General features: G+C 36.7%; 1 protein-coding gene across 1 annotated transcript; it reads right to left on the bottom strand.

The window, feature by feature from the left end:
• Nucleotides 1–46: 46 nt before the first annotated feature.
• On the bottom strand, nucleotides 47–991 carry LOC106821944 (olfactory receptor 2V1-like). The gene has a single exon (XM_014826847.1). The coding sequence runs from the start codon at nucleotides 989–991 to the stop codon at nucleotides 47–49; it is 945 nt and encodes a 314-aa protein (XP_014682333.1).
• Between the last annotated feature and the right edge of the window lie 21,484 nt (nucleotides 992–22,475).

Here is a 22,475-nt window from a genome sequence, read left to right as displayed (position 1 = left end):
CAGGTTCTAGGTCCCAAGGCCCACATCCCCTGGCACCAAGGCTGACCTAGTCCTGCTCCCTACTACATAGACACCTCCACAGGAGTTTTTTGAGAGCCCTGGCCACTTCCTTGTTCCTCAAGCTGTAGATGAGCGGGTTGAGCATAGGGGTGATCATGGTATAGAAGACAGAGACCACCTTGTCCTGTTTGGAGGAGTGGTAGGTCTGGGGCCTCATGTAGGTGATCATGGCGGCCCCGTAGAAGAGGGAGACCACTGCCATGTGGGATGAGCAGGTAGCAAAGGCCTTCTGACAACCTTCAGCAGAACGCATACGGAGCACAGCCACTAGGATCTTCAGGTAGGAGGCAGAGATGACAGAGAAGGGCAGGAGCAGCATGAGGATACAGCAGACATAGATCATGGTCTCATAGAGAGAGGTGTCAGCACAGGCCAGCTTGAGCACAGCAGGGACATCACAGAAGAAGTGGTCAATCTCCTGGGAGCCACAGTAGGGAAAGCTTAGAGTGAAGACAGCCTGAATCAGCCCATCTACCAGGCCAAAGAGCCAGGAGCCTGATACCATGAGCCAGCATACATGGCGGCTCATGACCACTGAGTATCTCAGGGGATTGCTGATGGCCACATAGCGGTCATAGGCCATGAAAGCCAGCAGGAAGCACTCACCCCCTGTGAGGGTAAGGAAGAAGAGGATCTGGAGCCCACAGCCTGTGAAGGAGATGGAGCCCATGAGGAAGTCAACGGCCATCCGTGGCACAATGGTGGAGATGAGCATGAGGTCCATGAGTGACAGCCAGCTGAGGAAGAAGTACATGGGGGTGTGCAGGTGGGGGCTGACATTGATGAGGAGGATCATGAGCCCGTTGCCAGAGAGAGCCATCAAAAACATGATCATGGTGATGGAAAAGAGGAAGATGTGGAGTGGTGAGTGGGTGAAGAGGCCCAGGAAAATGAAGTGGGAGATGAGAGTCTGGTTTCCCACCCAGACCATTGATCCTGCAGAGGGATGCGCCAGAGCCAGAGTTGGGATCTGGAAACAGGAGGTTTAAGTTTAGGGCCATACTACTGAGGACATTACAACTTTACCCAATGCATTGCCCTCTTTAAATGGTACTCGGTTTAGAATAATAGACAAGCCCTCATTAAGAAAAAGGATCTCTAACAGAGATGCACGTTGTTGTTGTTGTTTTAACTTCTACGACTTTCTGCACATAAGTGAGAAGCAAATTTTAAGCTATTTCTTGCTAAAACGAGCACTGCTTCTGCCTCTGTTAGGAGCTGTTCTGTTCTCCAGCCCTCATAATTGCTTCTCCTAGAAAGCTCTAGGCCAGCCTTACCCAAGGATTTGATTTTTCAGGAAAAGGTACTAAAGTGGCAAAGACATTTACCAGCTGTGTGAATGGGACACTTGTATAACCTTTTTGAACCTCATTTCCTTGTCTTAAATTGAGATAACAATATTATCTTATGGGGTGATTGCAAAGATTGAAGGTGATAACAAGCAATGCCCAGTAGTTTAGAAGTGATGACAGCTGAGATGACTTGAGTATTTCTCATGTGCCAGGCACCCAGTGAGCACTCTGCCACAACCTTGCGTTTAACCCTCATAACTGCCCTGAAAAATTGATCATTACCCCCATTTCACAAGTGGGGAAACTTAAACAGAAGGAGGTTTATTAATTTTTTCTTTTCCTATATGAAAATCTTAAAGTATTTCCGAAGTAGCTTAGTAAATGAGAGACTAGAGGAAATCCAAAAGCCCAACACAAAGGAAACACTAAGTGAATTATGGTACAATCACACGATAAAAAATATGTAGTCAATGGGATATGTATGACATTTTAATAGATACTGCGCAAAAACATATATGTATCTACTGATATATTTCTAAAGCCTAGGAGAACATGCCAAGATATCAATAGTGTGGTTCCTTCTCGGTAGTGGGATTTAGGGTTATCTCCTCCCAATTTCTCTGTATTTTACACATTTTCTATGAGGAATGTGGAAATATAACTTTATTTTTAAGGCAAAGTTATACTATATACAGGATCAACACTCAAAAATCAGCAGTATTCACATATAATACTACTAACCAATTAGTAAAAGTAGTAGAAAAAAATATATCTTATTCACAATTGCAACAAAAACTGTGAAGTACCTAGGAAAGAACCCTCATGCTAAAAATTATAAAGCATTACCGAAGACAAAACAGAAGGCCTGAAGACAGCTATGCGTATTCTTGTACAGATAGGTCCCACATTGAAAGAATGTAAATTCTCCCAAAAATTAATCTGTAAAATCTACATGATCCCAGTTAAAATCCCAATAGGACACTTGCAGTTTGGAAATGGCAGTGTAGAGTTAGAATTCTCTGAGAAGTCCCCCAAAAGCGGTGAGAGATTGAGAGCAGAAGCACAGTCCATGTTGGATGAAGTTGGGATACCTGAAAGCGGAACCCTCAAGATAAAATTGGAAGGGACACCAAAAGCAGTAGAAACTGAGCAGGAGTGAAGGAGAAAGTGGAAAAAGGGCACCTATGAGCATAGACCAAAGTGTCTTCTCTAAAAAGAAGGGAAAAACCAAAATTGCTTGTTTGTGCCAGTGGAAGCAAGGAACCTCTTGGGACCCAGTTACTCCAACGAGCAGAGAAGGAACTGAGCAAAGAATCACACAGACTAGCCTCATTCGCAGGAAGAATTCTGTCTTGGTGGCAGGGAGAGAAGAGGGGATGTGCATTAAGAATAGCCCTGCAGCTCTCCATCTCAGTAGCCTGAGAATAACTAGAGGTTATCCTTAACACCCAGGGTCGTGAGAACCATGATGTACAAAGAACTCCGCTTCTGGGTTAAAATGGCTGATTGAACACGCTCAACGACTGTGCCCTCCAAAAGTCCCACTAGAAAGCGAGTAACCCCAGGTAAAATGAGTACAAGTCAGAGGAAAACAACAACGTTATTTGGGAGCTGAAACCAGACGAGTCGGGGTAATGTTCTTGCAGATCTAAGAAGGCTGAGGAACTGATTAAGCTATGGTCGGGGCAAGACCGAAAATGGGGATAGCTTGAAAATCTGCTGAAGAAGCACAAATCCCTCCCTACTCCACACATGTGGGCCCTGGCCCTTCACCCTGTCAGAAGACAGGAGACTAATTCTCCAGAGAATGTGAAGCCAAGAATCCCAGGCTCAGGGTAGGGTGCTGTGAACCCAATGGTATATGGGAAGAAAGTGGGCGCCTGGCATGGTTTACCAGTAAGCTCCTGGGACCCAGATTTATTCCCTTCAGGTGTGAAAATAGATGAGCCTCTCCCTCAATCCAGGAATCTGACTGGTCCAGGGAACATCTAACGATACTGATTTTGGAAGATTAAAAAAATAAATAAATACCCATTCATTTCACCCAAAGTGAAGCCAAAATTAGCACGACCCAGCTACAGGCTCTGAGCACCCAATTTGTTTTTTATTACCCCGTATTTTAATCTGAGCAGACAACTGAGGAGAAGTGGACATCTGAAAAATGTTTGCATCCTCAAAGAAGGGAAGGAAAATCAGCAAAGCAAAATGGATGAAGAAAGAGACTCTTTGCAGAAACAAAAAGTTAAAAAAATGTTTTATAATCAACATTGGATATTATAAACATGAAACAAGAATAAGATGCTACAGAAAAGGAGCATTCAGAAGATGGAGTTTTTTAAAAAATAAAAGCACCTTTTGCCTAAGCAGTCTTACTTATAGGCACTCATCCTACATCTATATTTATACATATGTGAAAAGACACATAGACAAGATGGTTTAGTGTAGATTTGTTTACAGTAGAAAAAAGATTGCGAACAATAAATATCTATCAAGAGATGAAAGGTTGAATAAACAATGGAGTAATATGAAAACAAGAAACAGATTGAGTTACATATAAGTTACATATTAGCATATGTACATTACATATTATTACATATTATTACGAACATATGTTACATATTACTATATAAATTACATGTTATAATCATATAATTATACTATCTCATATATAATGATATATCATATATCATGTAATATTATCTAATATTACATTTTGCATACATATGTATATAAAGATATGTATATATATATATACACACACATGCACTCTTATATCTATAAATAAAATCTTTGGAATGAAACATGAGAAACTAGTTACACTGCTTGCCTCAGAGGAATGAATCAGAAGAATCAGATTGCTAAGATCTAGGGTAGAAAAGAGAATCTTTTTGGTATATGATTTTGTGCCTCTTGAATTTTACTCTTTGTGAGACCACAACATTCTTTAAATAAATACATACATATCATGCTGAAGTGACGCCCAACAGGATTTGTCGTGGAAATTGATAAAGTGAGAACCAACATGGATACAGAGCATGCTGTGGGTGCTAAATAAATATTTGCTGAACAAATAGCCAAAATAACTTTTGAAAAAGTAAAGCAATGTTCAACAGGTTAGACTAAAAAGTAAAACTGCCTCATCAGTTATCAAAATGTAGATAGTCTGCTATTGGTGAAAGAATAAGCAAATTGACCTACAAGACTGAGTGATTCAAGATTCAGAGCCATATGCGTGTAAAAACTTACAATTTGATTCAAATAATAAAATTTTGAATCTATGGGAAAAGAAAAGCTATTCAATAAGTGATTTGGGACAATTATTCACCTGCTTTAAAAAAATTAAGTCCTTACCTCATACCACTCACAGAAATAAATTCTTGGCAGATTAAAGAATTAAATGAAGAAAGAGACATAACATTATTAGAAGAACATATAGAAGAATGTGTCTATGACCTTGGAGTAGAAATGGTCTCATTAAATAAGGCATACAGAATGAATAAAATATATATAATGTATATTATATATAATAATAAATATTTACAATGTAATATATCATAAAATACATTCTAGAAAAGGATTCATATTATTTTCATATTCAAAATATATACCCACAAAGCAATAAGAAAAAGGATAAACAAAAGGAGCAGTGATTCTCAGGAAAGGAAGTCTAAATAAACATTTTAAGACTGTTTAATCTCACTAATTACTAGCAAAATACTAGCAAAACTTAGGACAGAGATACAACTTTTTACTCATCAAGTTGATATGAAGTTTTGGTAACATTAAGTGTGGGCAGGCAAAAATAGGAGAAACAAGTACACACAACTTGCTGAAGGACACAGAGTATGATAATAGTGTTTACTTCTGGAGAGGGTTAGGACTGGGTGGAGATGTGGTCAAAGAAGGACTCTAGGTTGATCCATAATATTTGAATTTTTGACAATAAGAAAGTGCTCATGTATTCTTTGAATTTAAATGAAGATTGTCATGAGCAGGTAACTGATGTATCTAGAAGATCTTTTCTCTTTAAATTTGTTTTTTAGCATAAAAATTTAAAATACATAAAAGAAGTAACAATTAAAATTTTGAAAACGTTTAAAAGCATTAATTCATATTTCTCATATATTTTTTACAAAAAAGGCAAGATCAGATACTATTCTCAATGTCATCTCTGGGGTATTGTGGGGGATCTCTTTGTTGCCAAAGCTACCTGGCCAAACAAATCACAGTCATAGCACATAGCAGCAGATCGAGACTCCCATCCCATCTCAGGGAATGACGGTGACCCTCATAAAGTGATAGCAAAGAGTGTGAGAGAGGCACCAGAGAAAGAGATGCGGGATTAGAAAGGAGAGAAATGAGGAGAAATATTAACCAAGGCCAAAAGTGGAAGGGAGAGATGAAGGAGTAGTGGGAAACGTCAAGGAAAAGGAGACAAGATAAAATGTAGAAAAATAAAGAGGAATACACAATGGACTACTACTCAGCCATAAGAAACGACGAAATCCAGCCACTTGTGACAACACGGATGGACCTTGAGGGTATTATTGTAAGTGAAATAAGTCAGAGGGAGAAAGTCAAATACCATATGATCTCACTCATAAGTAGAAGATAAAAACAACGACAAACACATAGCAATGGAGACTGGGTTAGTGGTTACCAGAGGAGAAGGGAGGTGGAAGGATGGCGAATGAGGACATGCATGTAGTGATAGATTGTAATTAGTCTTTGGGTGGTGAACATGATGTGGACCTTGAGAAGGGGAGAAACTACTATGACGCAGCTGTGATGGTCCAAACACGAGATGGACACCAGCTATGTGACCTTGGGCAGGTTCCTTAACCATTGTGAACCCCAGTTTCATCATCTATGGTGGCTGTGAGGATAAAACAGGATAATGTATGTAAAAGCCTTTACTCTAGTGCCTCACAGATAGGAAGTTCCCAACACATAGTGGCAGATATTCTGATGTCCACAACCTCTATCACTTATTATGCTGTAGACAAAGGTGGTAGCAGGAGGAATGCAAAGGAAGAGTAAGATTTTTTAAAAAGTTTATTGCATTGGGAATTAGAATTTTCATGTTGAAAGAGAACTTGGACACAATTTGCTCTGACTGTTATGGATGCATCAACTCGTGTTCAAAAAATGCGTTATAATCAATTGATCAGCCAAACTACTTTTTGCTAATGAAGGAGGACCCATTCCAATGTAATATATGCCCCTGCTACCAAAGGAGGTGAAATTTCTCCTGATAAAGCCTTACCAGGTGGCTACAGCACTTACAGCTTCATTTGGGCAACGAGCAGCAGATATTTTAGGGTGGGAAAGCCTTCCTGCACCCCTCAGATCAGACTTGCCAGAGCCCTAGGCTATGCATAAGAGACTCCTGCAGAGGTGAGGTGGGAATTTCTCAGAGAGCCCTGCAGCAGAAAGGGGAGAAGTCAGACCCATGGGACAACTTTCTCCAAGACAAAGATAACTGCAGGGTGGGAAGAGAAGGGAGAAAACACACCAAAGTATGTGTTTTCAAATAAGAGCAGAACCCTGACTGTCCTTCAAGAAGAAGGAGAGTAGGAGAAAATATCCAAAGAGAAAAAAATACACGGCGCGTGGGAGAGCAGCAAGCAGAAACTTATTTCCAAGAGGTGGAAATATAGGCACATGTGGGTGGGCAGGAAGGACTTCACCAGTGCTTTTCAAAATCTAACAGCCAGATACCATCAGGAACAGACAACTCTCCCAGTACCCTAAGGGGGCTGGTTTCAGGGGGTCTGGCCATTGTTACATCCTCCTTAGACCTAAAAAGACAAAATAGTGTCCACCCCTCCTAAAACCTGGTGTGAGACCCTGTGGAAGTCACTTCCCCTCTCTGATTCTCAGTCTCCCAAACTGTCAAATGTCAGGTTGGGTGAAACAATCCTCAGGTCTTCTCTAGTTCTACCCACACACACACAAAAAGAATTAGGAGAAAAAACACGATACTTTAGAAACCAAATCTAACCAGTCAAGAGTTCTCTACCTCAAGAGAAATAGAAAACAGGAGAAGACAGGGATAGTTGTGGGATGAATGAACTTTTTAAGCACTTGATAAGAGAGAAGGGAAATACAAGACACAGAGAGGAAAAACCTTACCTGAAACCACGTAATCAATGACACCAGAAGGGCTGGAGAGTCCGAGGCACACCCCAATCTGGAGCTGTATGTCCTTGGTGAAGAGACTCCAGCACCCAGGGAAGGATGCTCTGATCAGTCAGTGGAGTCAGCAATGGGGTCTCTCTCAGTCCATGGAAGCCAGCACACCTCCAACTCCTTGAAGGAAGTGGTCTTGAAATGGAAGCAGAAGGGATCTAGGAAAGGTAGAGAAGAAAAATTTCCAAAAGAAACACAGGTTTCTGTGTTCAGAACTCCTCAAGAATCTCCTCCTATCTTGTGAACATAAGAATTGACTGAATTGCTTGGGGCACTCCCCATCCACAGGCAGAAAATATCCAATGTCTCCCACAAGGGCTGTGGAAAGGTTTTTAAGAAATGCATTAAGATTGGATAAAATGGAAATATGGGTTCTGACAGAAGGAACACAGAAAAACCTGGAAGAGAAAACCCTGTTAAAACCCTGGCAGGATCTTTTGGGTTTAAGAAAAAGCCTTCCAGAAACAATGATTATAGTACAGAAAGATCATAATCCTTTATCCAAAAAGAAAGCACATTGGGAGTGGGCTTCACCAGGAGGGGAGGGGTTACTTGCTGGGAGCCATCGCCGGGCCTCTTGCCAGGCCCAGTGCTCTGCTGAGAGATTTTATTGCCTGCCACTTCTCACTGCCACCTCCTGTTCTCCCCTCTGATGTAACAAAGGAAATTTGCTTCTGTTTTCACAAATCCTTGGAGAGCCCTCCTCTGCCACACCTCTGTCTCCAGTCTCTGACAATTAAACATCTCAAGGAAGAAAGTTTCTGGCAAAGTTCTCCGCTAATGTCAGCCACTCCAACAAACAAACTGTCTCCCAGGCGAGGTGGAGAGGAAAACTGGGGAGAGTTTCTCTGGGTCAACCTGGGAAGAATTGGCTTTCACTCCATTCAAAAAGGAATAGGAAATGTTGGCTTTTGCTCTGTGATGTGGTCATTGGGGACGGCCATTAAACAATTTACGTAGGCAAAGCCAACAGAGCACCTTCCAGAGTCTTCCAGATCATCGCCCCCCTCTATATTCTCCTACCATCTCCCATTACCTGAGCTAAATGAGGAGGTTCCTATCTGAGATCACACTGACCCTTCTGACTTTAGAGCTCAATTCTACTGGAAATCACCGCAGTCCCCAAGAGGTGAAGGATTCAACAAACACACTGTGTTGTGACCATGAGGTCATCTGTCTCTGGCACTGACCACCTCTTGCCTACTCTCCTATCAGCTCCCACCCAGTGCAGTTTCTCTCATACTAATAAATTTACAAAAATAAATGTAGTATAGCACAGACACTTGACCTTGAATTCAGACAGAGCTGGGTGGGAATTTTATTTAGACATGACCTTGGGCAAGGGACCAATCTGAATCCCAGTGTCCTCATCTGTAAACTGGAAAAATGATATTCACTACAAAATATTTGTTGTGAGAATTAAATTGAATAGACAACCTAGAGTCATTTCCCTGTTATAGGTTTTAAGAATGTAGTTACTAGTGTCATTGACGTCCATTCTCTTTCAATCTCAAAAGCAAAGGCAAAAATACAGATTTTACAAAAATAGTTTATAAAACTCACTAAACAGATAGCTGAAGCCTATAGCAAAGAACAAATCAAATGCTGAGGAGGGGGAAGAATCTGATGCATGGAGTTACGACATTGTAATATTCAAAATGTCCAGTTTTCAATGAAAAATTACAAATCATGGAAAGAATTAAGAAAATATAATCCATTCACAGAAGAGATAAACAGAAACTGTCCTTGAGAAAGTACAGACATCAGTCTTACTAGACAAAGACTTTAACTCAATTGACTTAAATATTCACAAAAAGCAAGAGGAAGCCATAAGCAAAGGGCCAAAGGAAACTAGGAGACCAATGTATGAATAAATGCAGAATATCAATAAATAGATAAAATTATAAAAAGGAGCCAAACAGAAATTCTGGAGTTGAAAAGCACAATAACTGAAATGAAAAACTCACAAGAGGCTTTCAAGAGAAGATGTAAGAAGGCAGAGGAAAAAAATCAGCAAACTTGATGATAGGTTAGTTCACATTATTGGGTCTAAGAAGCACAAAGGAAAAAGAATGAACAATAGTGAACAGAGCCTAAGAGACCTGTGGGATACCATCAAGCACAGCAACATAGGCATTTGGAAATCCAAGAAAGGAGAAAAAGATACAGTAAGATTATTTAAAGAAATAATTGTTGAAAATTGTTCACATTTGATAAAAAACATGAATCAATAGAGTGTTAGAAATTCAATGAACTCCAAGAAACACAAATTCAAGGAGATCCTTACAGAGACACATCATAATCAGGGTATTGGAAGCCACGCACAAAGAGAAAATCTTGACAGCAGCAAGAGAGAAACAACACATCATATAGATTGGCTCAATAAGATTAATAGCAGATTTCTCATTGGAAACCATGGGTACCAGAAGAGAGTTGACCATTCAAACTACCGAAATAAAAAAAATTGTCAACTAAGAAGTCTATGTCTGGCAAAACTATCCTTCAAAGTGAAGGAGAAATTAAGATATTCCTAGCCAAACAAAAGCTGGAGGAGTTCATTATTAGTAGGGCTTCTCTACAAGAAATGCTAAAGGGAGTCATTCAGGGTGAAATGAAAGGACACTAGACAGTAACTTGAAGCCACATGAAGAAACAAACAGCTCTAGTAAAAGTAATATAGTTACATATAAAAGCCAGTATTATTGTATTTTTGGTTTCTAACTTTCTATTTCCTACATGATTTAAAGCTAAATGCATTAAACAACATTTATAAACCTACGTTAACTGATATGCAATGTATAAAGTTGTAATATTTGTGACAACAATAAAGAAGGATAGAGCTATGTAGGAGCAGAGTTTTTGTATGCTATACAAGCTAAGTTAATATTAATTCAAACTAGATTATTGTGAATTTAGAATATGAATCATAATCCCTCTGTCAAACACTAAGAAAGCATCTTTAAAATATACACAAAAGGAAATGAGAAGGGAACCAAAACAGTACACAACTCCCAAAAATCAATTAAACACAAAAGAAGGCAGTAATGGAAGAAATGAGAAACTAAAAATGTAGAAGCCATACAGAAAATAAATATCACAATGATAGAAGTCTATCCTTATCAATAATTACTTTAAATTTCAATGAATTAAACTCTTCCATTAAAATGCAAAAATTGGCAGAATAAACTTTTAAAAACATGATTCAACTCTATGTTGTCTACAGGAGATTTAATTAGATTCAAGTATACAAATAAATTAAAAATAAAAAGCTGGAAAAAGGATGGTGCATGCAAATATAGCTACGAAAGAGCTGAAGTGGCAATACTAAGATCAGGAAAAATATAGTTTAAGAAAAAAACAGTTTCTTGAGACAAGGTATGTTAGTCATTCATCAAGAAGATATAACAGTTATAAATACACCTTCACACATTTTTTGGCTCTGTTTTTCATGAAACAGAGCCAAAAAATGTGTGAAGAAAACTTTGACAGAATTGAGGAGAATATAGTTCTATAATAATAGTTGGAGACTTAATACTCCACTTTCATTAATGAATAGAACATCTAGACAGAAGGTCAATGAGGAAATAGAGGATATGAACAACATTATAATCCAACTAGAGCTACTAGACACGTATACAACACTCTACCCATCAACAACAGAATATATATTCTTCTCAAGTGCACATGGAACATTCTTCAGGGTGGACCACATGTTAGGCCACAAAAAAGTCTCAATAAACTTACAATATTGAAATAATGCAGTATCTTCTATGACACAATGGATTAAAACTAGATATCAATAACAGAAGGAAAACTAGAAAATTCAAAAATGTGTAGAAATTAACATACTTTTAAACAACCAATGAATCAAAGAAGAAATCACAGGGAAATTAGAAAATATCTCAAGACAAATAAAAATGAAAGCACAATATGCTAAAATATGGGAGGAAAAGCAATGTTCAGAGGGAAATTTACAGGTGTAAATTTATAGCCTAGATGAAAAAAGAAGAAAGAGCTCAACACAATAATCTAACATTATACCTTAAGAAACTAGAGAAAGAGCAAACTAAACCCAAAGCTATTGGAAGGAAGGAAATAAAGATTGGACTGGAGATAAATTATGTAGAGAATAGAAAAATAGTAGAGAAAATCAACTAAACCAAATGTGGTATCTTTGAAGATCAACAAAATTGACAAAACTTTAGCTAGACTGGCAAACAAAGAAAGAGAGAAGACAAAAAATCTAAAATCAGAAATGAAAGTAGGGACATTACTATAGACCATATAGATATAAAAAGGATTATAAAACAATACTATGAACAATTTTACATAAAAAAGTAGATAACTGAGATGAACAAATTCATAGAAAGACACAAACTACCAAAACTAACTTGAGAAAAAATAGAAAATGTGAACTACATATAAAGAGGGGGAGACATTGGTCAAAGTCTACAAAGTTTCAGTTTTACAAGATTAATAGGTTCTGGAGATCAAATGTAGAGCATGGCAACTATAGTTAATAATACAGTATTGTAGATCTTAAGAGATCTCACCACAAAAAAAGGTGACTGTGAGGTGATGGCCATGTTAATTAGCTTGATCATGATAATCACTTCACAATGTATACATATATGAAAACATCAAGTTGTACAGCTTAAATATTTACAAAAGATGCAGAAAAAGCATTTGATAAAATACAACATCCTTTCATGATAAAAACTCTCAGCAGATTCTATATGGAAGAAACATACCTCAACGTAGTAAAGGCCATAGACAACAAATCTACAGCTAACATCATACTCAGTGGTGAATTATTGAAAGCTGTCCCTCTAAGATCAGGAACAAGCCAAGAGTCTCCACTCTCACCAGCCTTATTCAACATAGTACTGGAAGTCCTAGCTAGAGAAACCACACAAGATAGAGAAATAAATAGCACCCAAATCAGAAATAAAGAAGCAAAATTGTGTTTATTTGCAGATGATATAATCTTATATAGAGACAATCCTGAAGACTCAGCCAAAAAACCGTTGGTACTAATTAACAAACTCAGTTAAGTAGTGGGATATAAAAATCAACATACAGAAATTAGTTGCTGTTCTATACACTAACAACAAAATATCAAAAAAGAAAACAATCCCATACACAGTAACATCAAAACCATTAAAATACTAAGGAATAAATTTAACCAAGGAAGTGAAAGATCTATATAATGAAAACTACAAGATTTTGGTGAAAGAAATTGGAGAAGACACAAACAAATGAAGAGCTAGCTTGTGTTCATGGATCAGAAGAATTAATATTGCTAAAATTTCCATACTACCCGAAGTCATTTATAGTTTCAATGTAATCCCTATCAAAGTTCCAATGGCATTTTTCACAGAAATAGAAAAAAATATCCTAAAATTCATATGGAACCACAAAAACCTCATGCTAAAGCAATCTTGAGCAAGAAGAAGAAAGCTGGAGTCATCACACTTCTTGATTTCAGACTAACTACACAGCTATAGTAAAAGCAATATGGTACTGGGCCAGCCCTGTGGCTGAGTAGTTAGGTTTGTATGCTCCACTTTGGGAGCCCAGGGTTTTGCTGGTCTGGATCCTGGTTGTGGACCTAGCACCGCTCATCAAGCCATGCTGAGGCGGCAGCCCACAAAGCAGAACTAGAAGGACCTACAACCAGAATATACAACTACGTACTGGGGGACTTTGGTAGAAGAGGAAAAAAAGATTGGCAACAGATGTTAACTCAGGGCCAATCTTTAAAAAAACCCACAAAACCAGTATAGTACTGGCATAAAAATACCCATAGACCAATGGAACAGAATAGAAAGCTCAGAAATAAATCACTGTATATATGGACAACTAATATTTGACAAGGGAGTAAAGAATACTCAGTGGGTAAAGGATAGTCTCTTCAATAAAAGGTGTTGGGAAAACTGAATAACCACATGCAGAAAAATGAAATTGGATGCTCTGTCTAACACCATTCACAAAAATTAACTCAAAATGCATTAAAGACTTAAACATCAGACCGGAAATCACGAAATTCATAGAGAAAATATAGGGAAAATGCTCTTTCGTATTGGTCTTGGCAATGATTTTTTGGATGTGACCCCAAAAGCACAAACAAAAAAAGAAAAATGAAAAACCAACAAGTGGAACTATATCAAACTAAAAAGCTCTGCACAAAAAAGGAAACATTCAATGAAATGAAATGGTAAGTTACAGAAAGGGAGAAAATATTTGCAAATCATATAACTGATACGGGATTAATATCCAAAATATCTAAAGAACTCATACAACTCCATAAGAAACAAAAAACCAAAAACATGGTCCGATGAAAAAATGGGCAGCGGAACTGAAAAGACATTTTCCCAAAGAAGATGGACAAATGGTCAAGAGGTACATGAAAAGATGCTCAACATCACCAATCATCAGGGAAATGCAAATCAAAATCATAATATCACCTCATACCTGTTAAAATGGCTATCATAAAGAAGACATGAGATAACAAAAGTTGGCAAGAATGTAGAGAAAAGGAAACCTTTGTGCACTGTCAATGGAAATGTAAATTGGTTCAGCCGCTATGGAAAATAGTACAGAGCTTCCTCAAAAAATTAAAAATAAAACTACCATATGATCCAGCAATCCCAATTATGGGTATAAATTCAAAGGAAATGAAAAGAGGATATCAAAAAGATATCTGCACTCCCTTGTTTGTTGCAGCATTATTCACAATAGCCAAGATGAATAAAGAAGATTTGGTATATATATTCAATGGAATATTATTCAGCCCTGAGAAGGAAGGAAATCTTGCCATTTGCAAAAACAGAGATGAACCTGGAGGATCTAAGTGAAATAAGCCAGACACAGAAAGACAAATAGTGAATGATCACACTTATATATGTAATTTAAGAAAATCAAACTCATAGAAACAGCATGAAGAGTGGTTACCAGGGCCTGGGGGTGGGAAAAAGAGATTTTTGTATGTTGAAACATCTTTGCATTACAGGAATAAACACCACTTGATCATGGTGTATAATCCTTTTAATATGCTGCTGAATTATGTTTGCTAGTATTTTCTTGAGAATTTTTGCATCAATGTTCATAAGGGATATTGTAGTTTTCTTTACTTGAAGTGTCTTTGTCTGGCTTTGATATGAGCATTATGCTGGCATCATAGAGTGGGTTAGGAAGTGTCATCTCCTCTTCAACTTTTTTGAAAAATTTGAGAAGGGTTGGCATTAGTTCCTCTTTAAATGTTAGAATTCACCAATCCACTAGGTCTTGGGCTTTTGTTTCTTGGGAAATTTTTGATTACTGATTCAATTTCCTTACTAGTTATAGTTCTCTTCAGATTGTCTATTTCCTCATGATTTTGCATTTCCAGGAATTTACCCATATAATTATTCATAATACTCTCTTATAATCCTTTTTATTTCTGAAGGATTGGTAGTAATGACACCATTTGCCTTTCTGATTTTTTAGTTCAGACATGTTGCTTAACGATGGGGATTCATTCTGAGAAATGCATCATTAGGCAATTTTGTCATTGTATGAACATCAGAGTGTATTTACACAAACCTAGATGATAGGGCCTACTACACCCCTAGGCTATATGGTACTAACCTTACGGGACCACCATTGCAAATGCAGTCTGTCACTGACTGAAATGTTGCTATAAGTTGAGTGTTCTCTATTTTTTTCTTAGTCCATCAGCTAAAGGTTTGTAAATTTTGTTGATTTTTTTGGAAAACCATCTTTTGGTTTTGTTAATTTTCTCTATCACTTATCGATTCTCTATTTCATTTTTCTCTGCTCTAATCCTCTTAGTTCCTTTCTTTTGCTAGCTTTGGGTTTAGTTGGTTCTTCTTTTTCTCGTTCTTAAGTTGCAAAGTTAGGTTGTTGTTTAAGATCATTCTTCTTTTTAATGTAAGCATTTATAGCTATAAATTTCCCCTTTAGCACTGCTTTTGCTGCATCCCATAAGTTTTGCTATGTTGTGTTTTTATTTGTTTTTAAGTATTTTCTAATTTCCCTTATTATTTCTTCTTTGATTCATTGGCTCTTTAAAAGTGTCTTCTTTAATTTCCACAATTCTGTGAATTTTCCAGTTTTCTCTATGCTGTTGATTTCTAATTTCATCCTGTTGTGGTCAGGAAGGACACTCTGTATTGCATCTATCTTTTTAGATCTATTGAGACTTATTTGTGACCTAACATATGGTCTATCTTGGAAAATGACCCATGTGACCTTGAGAAGAATGTGTTTTGGGGTTTGAGAGAATTGGGCTTGAGTCTTGACTCTACCAATTTAAGCTGTGTGCACTAGACAAGTTATTTTTCTTAATTTTTCTGAACATCAATTTCCTCATCTTTTAATGGAGATAGCAAATAGCTTCTACTTCATAGTGTAACATGACGAGTATATAAGATAATATAGGTTAAGAACTTTGGAAAGTGTCTTGGGGAGTAAGTTCTCATATGTTGTTAATATTAAGATAATTTCATAAACATTTATCTTTGAAATTAAAAATTTCTTGTACTTGAAATTGATGCATTTTAAAAATCTCTCAGTGAGTATATGCAGAATATGGAGAATCACTTAGATTTTCAAATGCAAGACTTTTCAATTTAGTAAAATTTGCATCAGGATCTAATATTTTGCTGTGTTCCATTAGAGTTTCTAAAATTCTTGGATTGGGTTTTGAGTCTCTATTCTCTATAACTATAATTTCTTTTCTTATTTTTTATCTCTCTGTCTTTCCTCAGAATTTTTTGAGAAAACCTTAAGTTTGTACTCTATGAAACAGAGGATATTTTCTGGAGTCTTTATATTAATATTATCTTCATGCTATGTAGACTTTTTCAAATTTTTATTTTGTAAAATACACCAAATATAAAATTTACTATCATAACCATTTTTAAGTGTATACCGCTGTGGTATTGACTGTGTTTATAATGTTGTGCAACCATCACCACCATCCATTTACAACTTTCTTGTAAAACTGAAACTCTATATTATGTAGATTGAATTCACATTTTTGTGCTGAAATATTGTAATGCAAATTATAGATATCATGATATTACATCCCTAAATATCAGCATACATCTCTAAAGTAATCCTCTTCTACATGCCCCAAATAGCATTTTCACAACTCAATAATACTTTCTTATTATCCACAAGTAGTTCTTGTTCAAATTTCTCCACTTATCCTCAAACTGTCCTCATTTGGTTTGTCAAAATGGGAATCCAATTCGGACCTTCCATTACAACTGGTTCTTATGAGTCTTGGGTCTTTTTTCATCTCTAATGATTCAGTTTTTCAGAACAGTAACTGATTGAAGAGATTGCCCCAATCTCCTCTTTCTCAAAGTCAAGTTTCCACTGACAGGAGCATCATCATCACCTGGACCTTGCTAGTAATGCAGATTCTTAGGTCCCACCCAGATTCACCGAATACAAATCTGCATTGACTTGTATGCCAATGGTGACTTACATGCACTTTAATGTTTGGGAGGCACTGCTGTACAGTGTCCCACCTTATGATTTATGTGATTGTTTCCTTTTGTTGGAGGTAATTTGCTCCTTGAAATGCTGTATTCCTGTAAGTGGAATTTACTGCTAGCTGTTTTATTACATTTAAGTTAAAATTTTGGGGCAAAAATCCATCATGTTATATTGTGTGCCATTGATTGATGGTAAGATTCACCACTGGATTTGTGATATGATAACCCAATCCCTCCATTTTCCAAGTCTCTATGTTAATATTATCTGCACACTATTTGGAATTTTTTTCAATTTTTATTGGAAGTCGTATTCTCATTCCTGCGACTGGGAAGTAATCTGTGTGTTGTTACTTTAGCGTCATATAAATATCCAGGTCTCCATCAACCATTCACCGAATGGCTTTAAGATCATTTGATATGCTTTTCATCTTTGCATGGATTGATACTTTAATCAGTTTTTTTAAAGTGTTCCTCATATAGATCTGGAACACTCCTTTTTAGGTATTTCCCCCTACCTATTTTGTATTTTTTTTAGTTGTTATTGTACAAGAGTTCTTTTCTTTTATTACATTTTCTAAGTGGGTGTTTGTATATATGAATATGATGTATTTATGAAAGTTGATTCTATACAATTTACTTTTCCGAATTGTCCTATTGTTTCTCAGTTGATTTTCTTGGGTTCACCAGAAATCTTTTCATCTGTAAGCAAAGAGAATTTTACCTCTTCCTTTCCAATTTTTATGCCTCCAATTGAATGTGCTAACTGCATGATGCCTATCCTCCAATACAATGTTAAATAGTAATTTAAACAATGGATATCCTCATATTATTCTTGCCTTTAATATAAATGCATCATTCCCTCCCCCATTATGAAGTTGGCCTTTTGATAAAGATATACAATATTTTATCTAGTTAGTGAAATATCCATTGATTTCTCAATTAATGATTATTTTTAACTGAGAAATGGATTTTGAATGCTCTTAAATGCCTTTTCAGCATTCCCAAGGATGATGATACTATTTTCCTAATATTCAACCAACCTTGCATACCTGGAATCATCTCCATGTGGTTTCAATAGTGTTCTTTTCATGTTTTCTTGGCTCCTGCTCATATTTTTCTGAGAATTTTTGTATTAATATTCACAAGTGAGATTCTGCTGTGGTTTTAGGCTTGTGAAATTTATCAGGCTTTAAAATCAATATTATACTTGCTTTATGAAATGATTTTGGAAGGTTTTCTTCCCTTTTTATACTCTGAATGAGCAGCTCTCCTCAGAGGGCACCAGATTCTCACTATCTTTTTCTTCAGGATAAGGAGGGGATGATTTTAGGGAAGAAATACTTCTTCTGCTCTAATTTTTGCCCAAGATCATGGCCCAACTCCACATTATTTAATCATTCCCAAGACTTCCTGGGAAACCAGAGGCACGAAAGGAGTCTGATAGCTGTGATTATCTCCTTGTGGAATTCCTTGGCATCCTCTTCAGTGGCACTGGATGCATTTGGATGGACTGAGTGATGGTGCTGAGAATGGGAACTGAGACTAGAAGGATCACTTCTCTTTCCTGCTTTAAAGTTTGACAACTTCTATGGCCACGCTTCCTACTTCTGTCCTATAGCTCAACTATTGTCATGGCTGGAGTGTCCTCTCTGCTTGTCAAAAACCTAGCAATGTTTTCTGCTAGTGCACACATCCCGATGTACTTAGGCATTGCTCCCTATTATTTTATATCTCCTCTATGGGCCAACTGTTGAGTCAGGTGAATGCATTGGGCATGAGGAAAACTGGGATCATATCCTCATCTGCTTTTTTCCAATCGAAACACATCAAATAAGTCACTTCTCTTTTTGGAGATTTGGTTTCTTCATCTGTAAAAGAGGGTAATATTATCTGTGCTGTGGGGCTATTTTAAAAATTAAAAGAGACAATAATACATGTGATATAGTAAAATCACATATGTACACACTTGTATATTTGACATTTAATGAAGTATCTACTTTCTCTTAAACTGTGTGGCACATTTGGATCTTCCTTTGTAGCACTCATCACTTTCTTCCTTGTGATGGCTACTGTCTCATTTTTTCAAAAACAAATATGTGTATGCCCACTCAATAGTATTATGACAACACACTGAAAATACACTGTGCTATGTGCTTGGACTGATGGAAAACTGAGAGAGACACAGGGCATGACTTGTAGGGTCACCAAGTCAAGATTGTACAAGCTTCTTACTCTCCTCACTAGAATCCTCACTCTCCATTGTGGCCCCGTCTCAAAATTCAGTCATTCTACAGAGTCTCTTAGATGATTCCATCTCTATATCCAAACTTTACTTATCAACTCCACTCTGATTCATGCTCTGTTAAATTTGCTGCAAAGTTTCATATCTTCATTCTACAATTTATTGAATCCTTCCATGAAAGTGTCCCACATGACCCCTTTCTGCCCAAAATGGAACTAATGTTTTAAATAATTACTCTCTTCTTCACTATTTTCTTTTTCTTTTCTTTTCTGGTTATGTAAAATTGGCAGCAAAAAACCTGGAAGTTAAAATAAAATGTGTTTGTGCAAACAGGTTTCATTTGCATTGACATAGTAAACATTCAGAGACATTTAATATAGATCAAAATTTGAATCTCAATGCTCATAAACCTAACATTTTGCAATTCAAATTAACATTAATTTTTTTGTTTTTAATACATATATATTTTTTAAATGGATATTCATAATACTTTACATCATTGTGAAATTTCAGTTATACATTATTTCTTGTCTGTCACCACATAAGTGCTCCCCTTCACCCCCTGTGCCCACCCCTACCCCACTTCTCCTGGTAACCACTGAACTATTTTCTTTGTGCTTGTGTTTGTTTATATTCTGCATATAAGTGAAAGCAAATGGTGTTTGTCTTTCTTGGTCTGGTTCATTTCGCTTAGCATAATAACCTCCAGATCCATCCATGTTGTTGCAAGTGGGATGATTTTGTCTTTTTTAATGGCTGAGTGGTATTCCATTGTATATATATATATGTATATACCTCATCTTCTTTATCTCATCATTGGTCAATGGACACTTGGATTGTCTCCAAGTCTTGGCTATTGTGAATAGTGCTGCAATGAACATAAGGGTACATATGTTACTTTGGATTGTTGATTTCAAGTTGTTTGGGTAGATATCCAGTAGCAGGATAGTTAGATCATATGGTATTTCTATTTTCAGTTTTTTGAGGATTCTCCATACTGTTTTCCATAGTGGCTGCACCAGTTTACATTCCCACTGGCAGTGTATGAGCATTCCTTTTTCTCCACATCCTCTCTAGCATTTGCCATTTTTGGTCTCAGTCATTACAGCCATTCTAACTGGTGTAAGGTAATATCTCATTGTAGTTTTGATTTGCATTTCCCTAATGATTAGTGATGTTTAGCATCTTTTCATGTGCCTGTTGACCATTTTTATATCTTCCCTCGAATAATTCTGTTCATATCTGCTGCCATTTTTTGATCAGGTTGTTTGGTTTTTTTTGTTGTTGTTGAGTTGTGTGAGTTCTTTGTATACTTTGGATATCAACCCCTTGTCTGATAAATGATTTGCAAATATTTTATCCCAGTTGGTGGATTGTCTTTCCTTTTTGTTGATGGTTTCCTCTGCTTTGTAGAAGCTTTTTAGTCTGATGTAGTCCCATTTGTTAACTTTTTATTTTGTTTCCCTTACCTGAGTAGACATAGTATTCGAAAAGATGTGGCTAAGACCAATGTCAAAGAGTGTACTGCCTATATTTTCTTCTAGGAGTTTTATGGTTTCAGTTCTTACATTCAAATAGTTAATCCATTTGGAGTTATTTTTTGTGTGTGGTGCAAGAATAATGGTATACTTTCATTCTTTTGTATGTAGCTGTCCAGTTTTCCAACACAATTCATTGAAGAGACTTTCCTTTTTCCATTGTATGTTCTTGGGTCCTTTGTCAAACATTAACTGTCAATAGATGGGTGGTTTTATTTCTGGGCTTTCAATTCTGATCCATTGATCTGTTTGTCTGTTTTTGTGCCAGTACCCTGCTGTTTTGATTACTATAGTTTTGTAGTACGTTTTGAAGTCAAGGATTGTGATGCCTCTAGGTTTGCTCTTTTTTCTCAGGATTGATTTGGCTATTCAGGGTCTTTTGTTGTTCCATACAAATTTTTGGATTCTTTGTTCTGTTTCTATGAAGAATGTCGTTGGGATTCTGATAGGGATTGAATTGAATCTGTAGATTGCTTTAGGTAGTATGGACATTTTGACTATGTTTATTCTTCCAACCCGTGAACATGGACTATCTTTCCATTTCTTTGTATCTTCCTCAATTTCTTCCAGTAATGACACAGTTTTTAGTGTACAGGTCTTTCAACTCTTTGGCTAAGTTTATTCCTGGGCATTTTATTCTTTTTGTTGCAATTGTGAATGGGATTGTATTCTTGATTTCTTTTTCTGCTAGTTCATTGTTAATGTATAGGAATGCAACTGATTTTTTAAAATTTATTTTGACCCTGCAACTTTGCTGTAGTTGTTGATTATTTCTAGTAGTCTTCTGGTTAATTCTTTAGGGTTTTCTATATATAGCATCATAGCATCTGCAAATAGCAAAAGTTTCACTTCTTCCTTTCCAATTTGGATTCCTTTTATTTCTTTTTCTTACCTAACTGCTCTGGCCAATACCTCCAGTACTATGTTGAATAAGAGTGGCAAGAGTGGGCACTCTTGTCTTGTTCCTGTTCTGAGGGATGGCTTTCAGTTTTTCACCATTAAATATGATGTTGGCTGTGGGTTTTTCATATATGGCCTTTATTATCTTAAGGTACTTTCCTTCCATACCCATTTTATTGAGAATTTTTATCATAAATGGATTTTGGATCTTGTCAAATGCTTTCTCTGCATCCATTGAAATGATCATGTGATTTTCATTCCTCATTTTGTTAATGTGGTGTATCACATTGATTGATTTGCAGATGTTGAACCGTCCCTGTGTCCCTGGAATGAATCCCACTTGATTGTGATATATGATGCTTTTAATATATTGCTGTGTTCAGTTTGGCAATATTTTGTTGAGGATTTTTGCATCCAAGTTCATCAGTGATATTGGCTTGTAGGTTTCCTTCTTCATGTTGTCCTTATCTGGTTTTATAATCAGGGTAATGTTGTCCTCATAGAATGTGCTAGGAAGCATTTCATCTTCTTCAATTTTTCGGAATAGTTTGAGAAGAACAGGTACTAAATCTTCTTTGAATGTTTGGTAGAACTCTCCGGAGAAGCCGTCTGGTCCTGGACTGTTTTTTGGGAGGTTTTTGAATACTGTTTCAATCTCTGTACTTGTGATTGTTCTGTTCTGATTTTCTGTTTCTTCTCGATTCAGTTTTGGGAGCTTGTATGATTCTAGGAATTCATCGAT

Source organism: Equus asinus, chromosome 13 (assembly GCF_041296235.1).
Source record: "Equus asinus isolate D_3611 breed Donkey chromosome 13, EquAss-T2T_v2, whole genome shotgun sequence".
NCBI lineage: Eukaryota > Metazoa > Chordata > Mammalia > Perissodactyla > Equidae > Equus > Equus asinus.
Note: the sequence above shows the minus strand (reverse complement) of the source record. Positions and strands in the feature narration are given on the sequence as shown.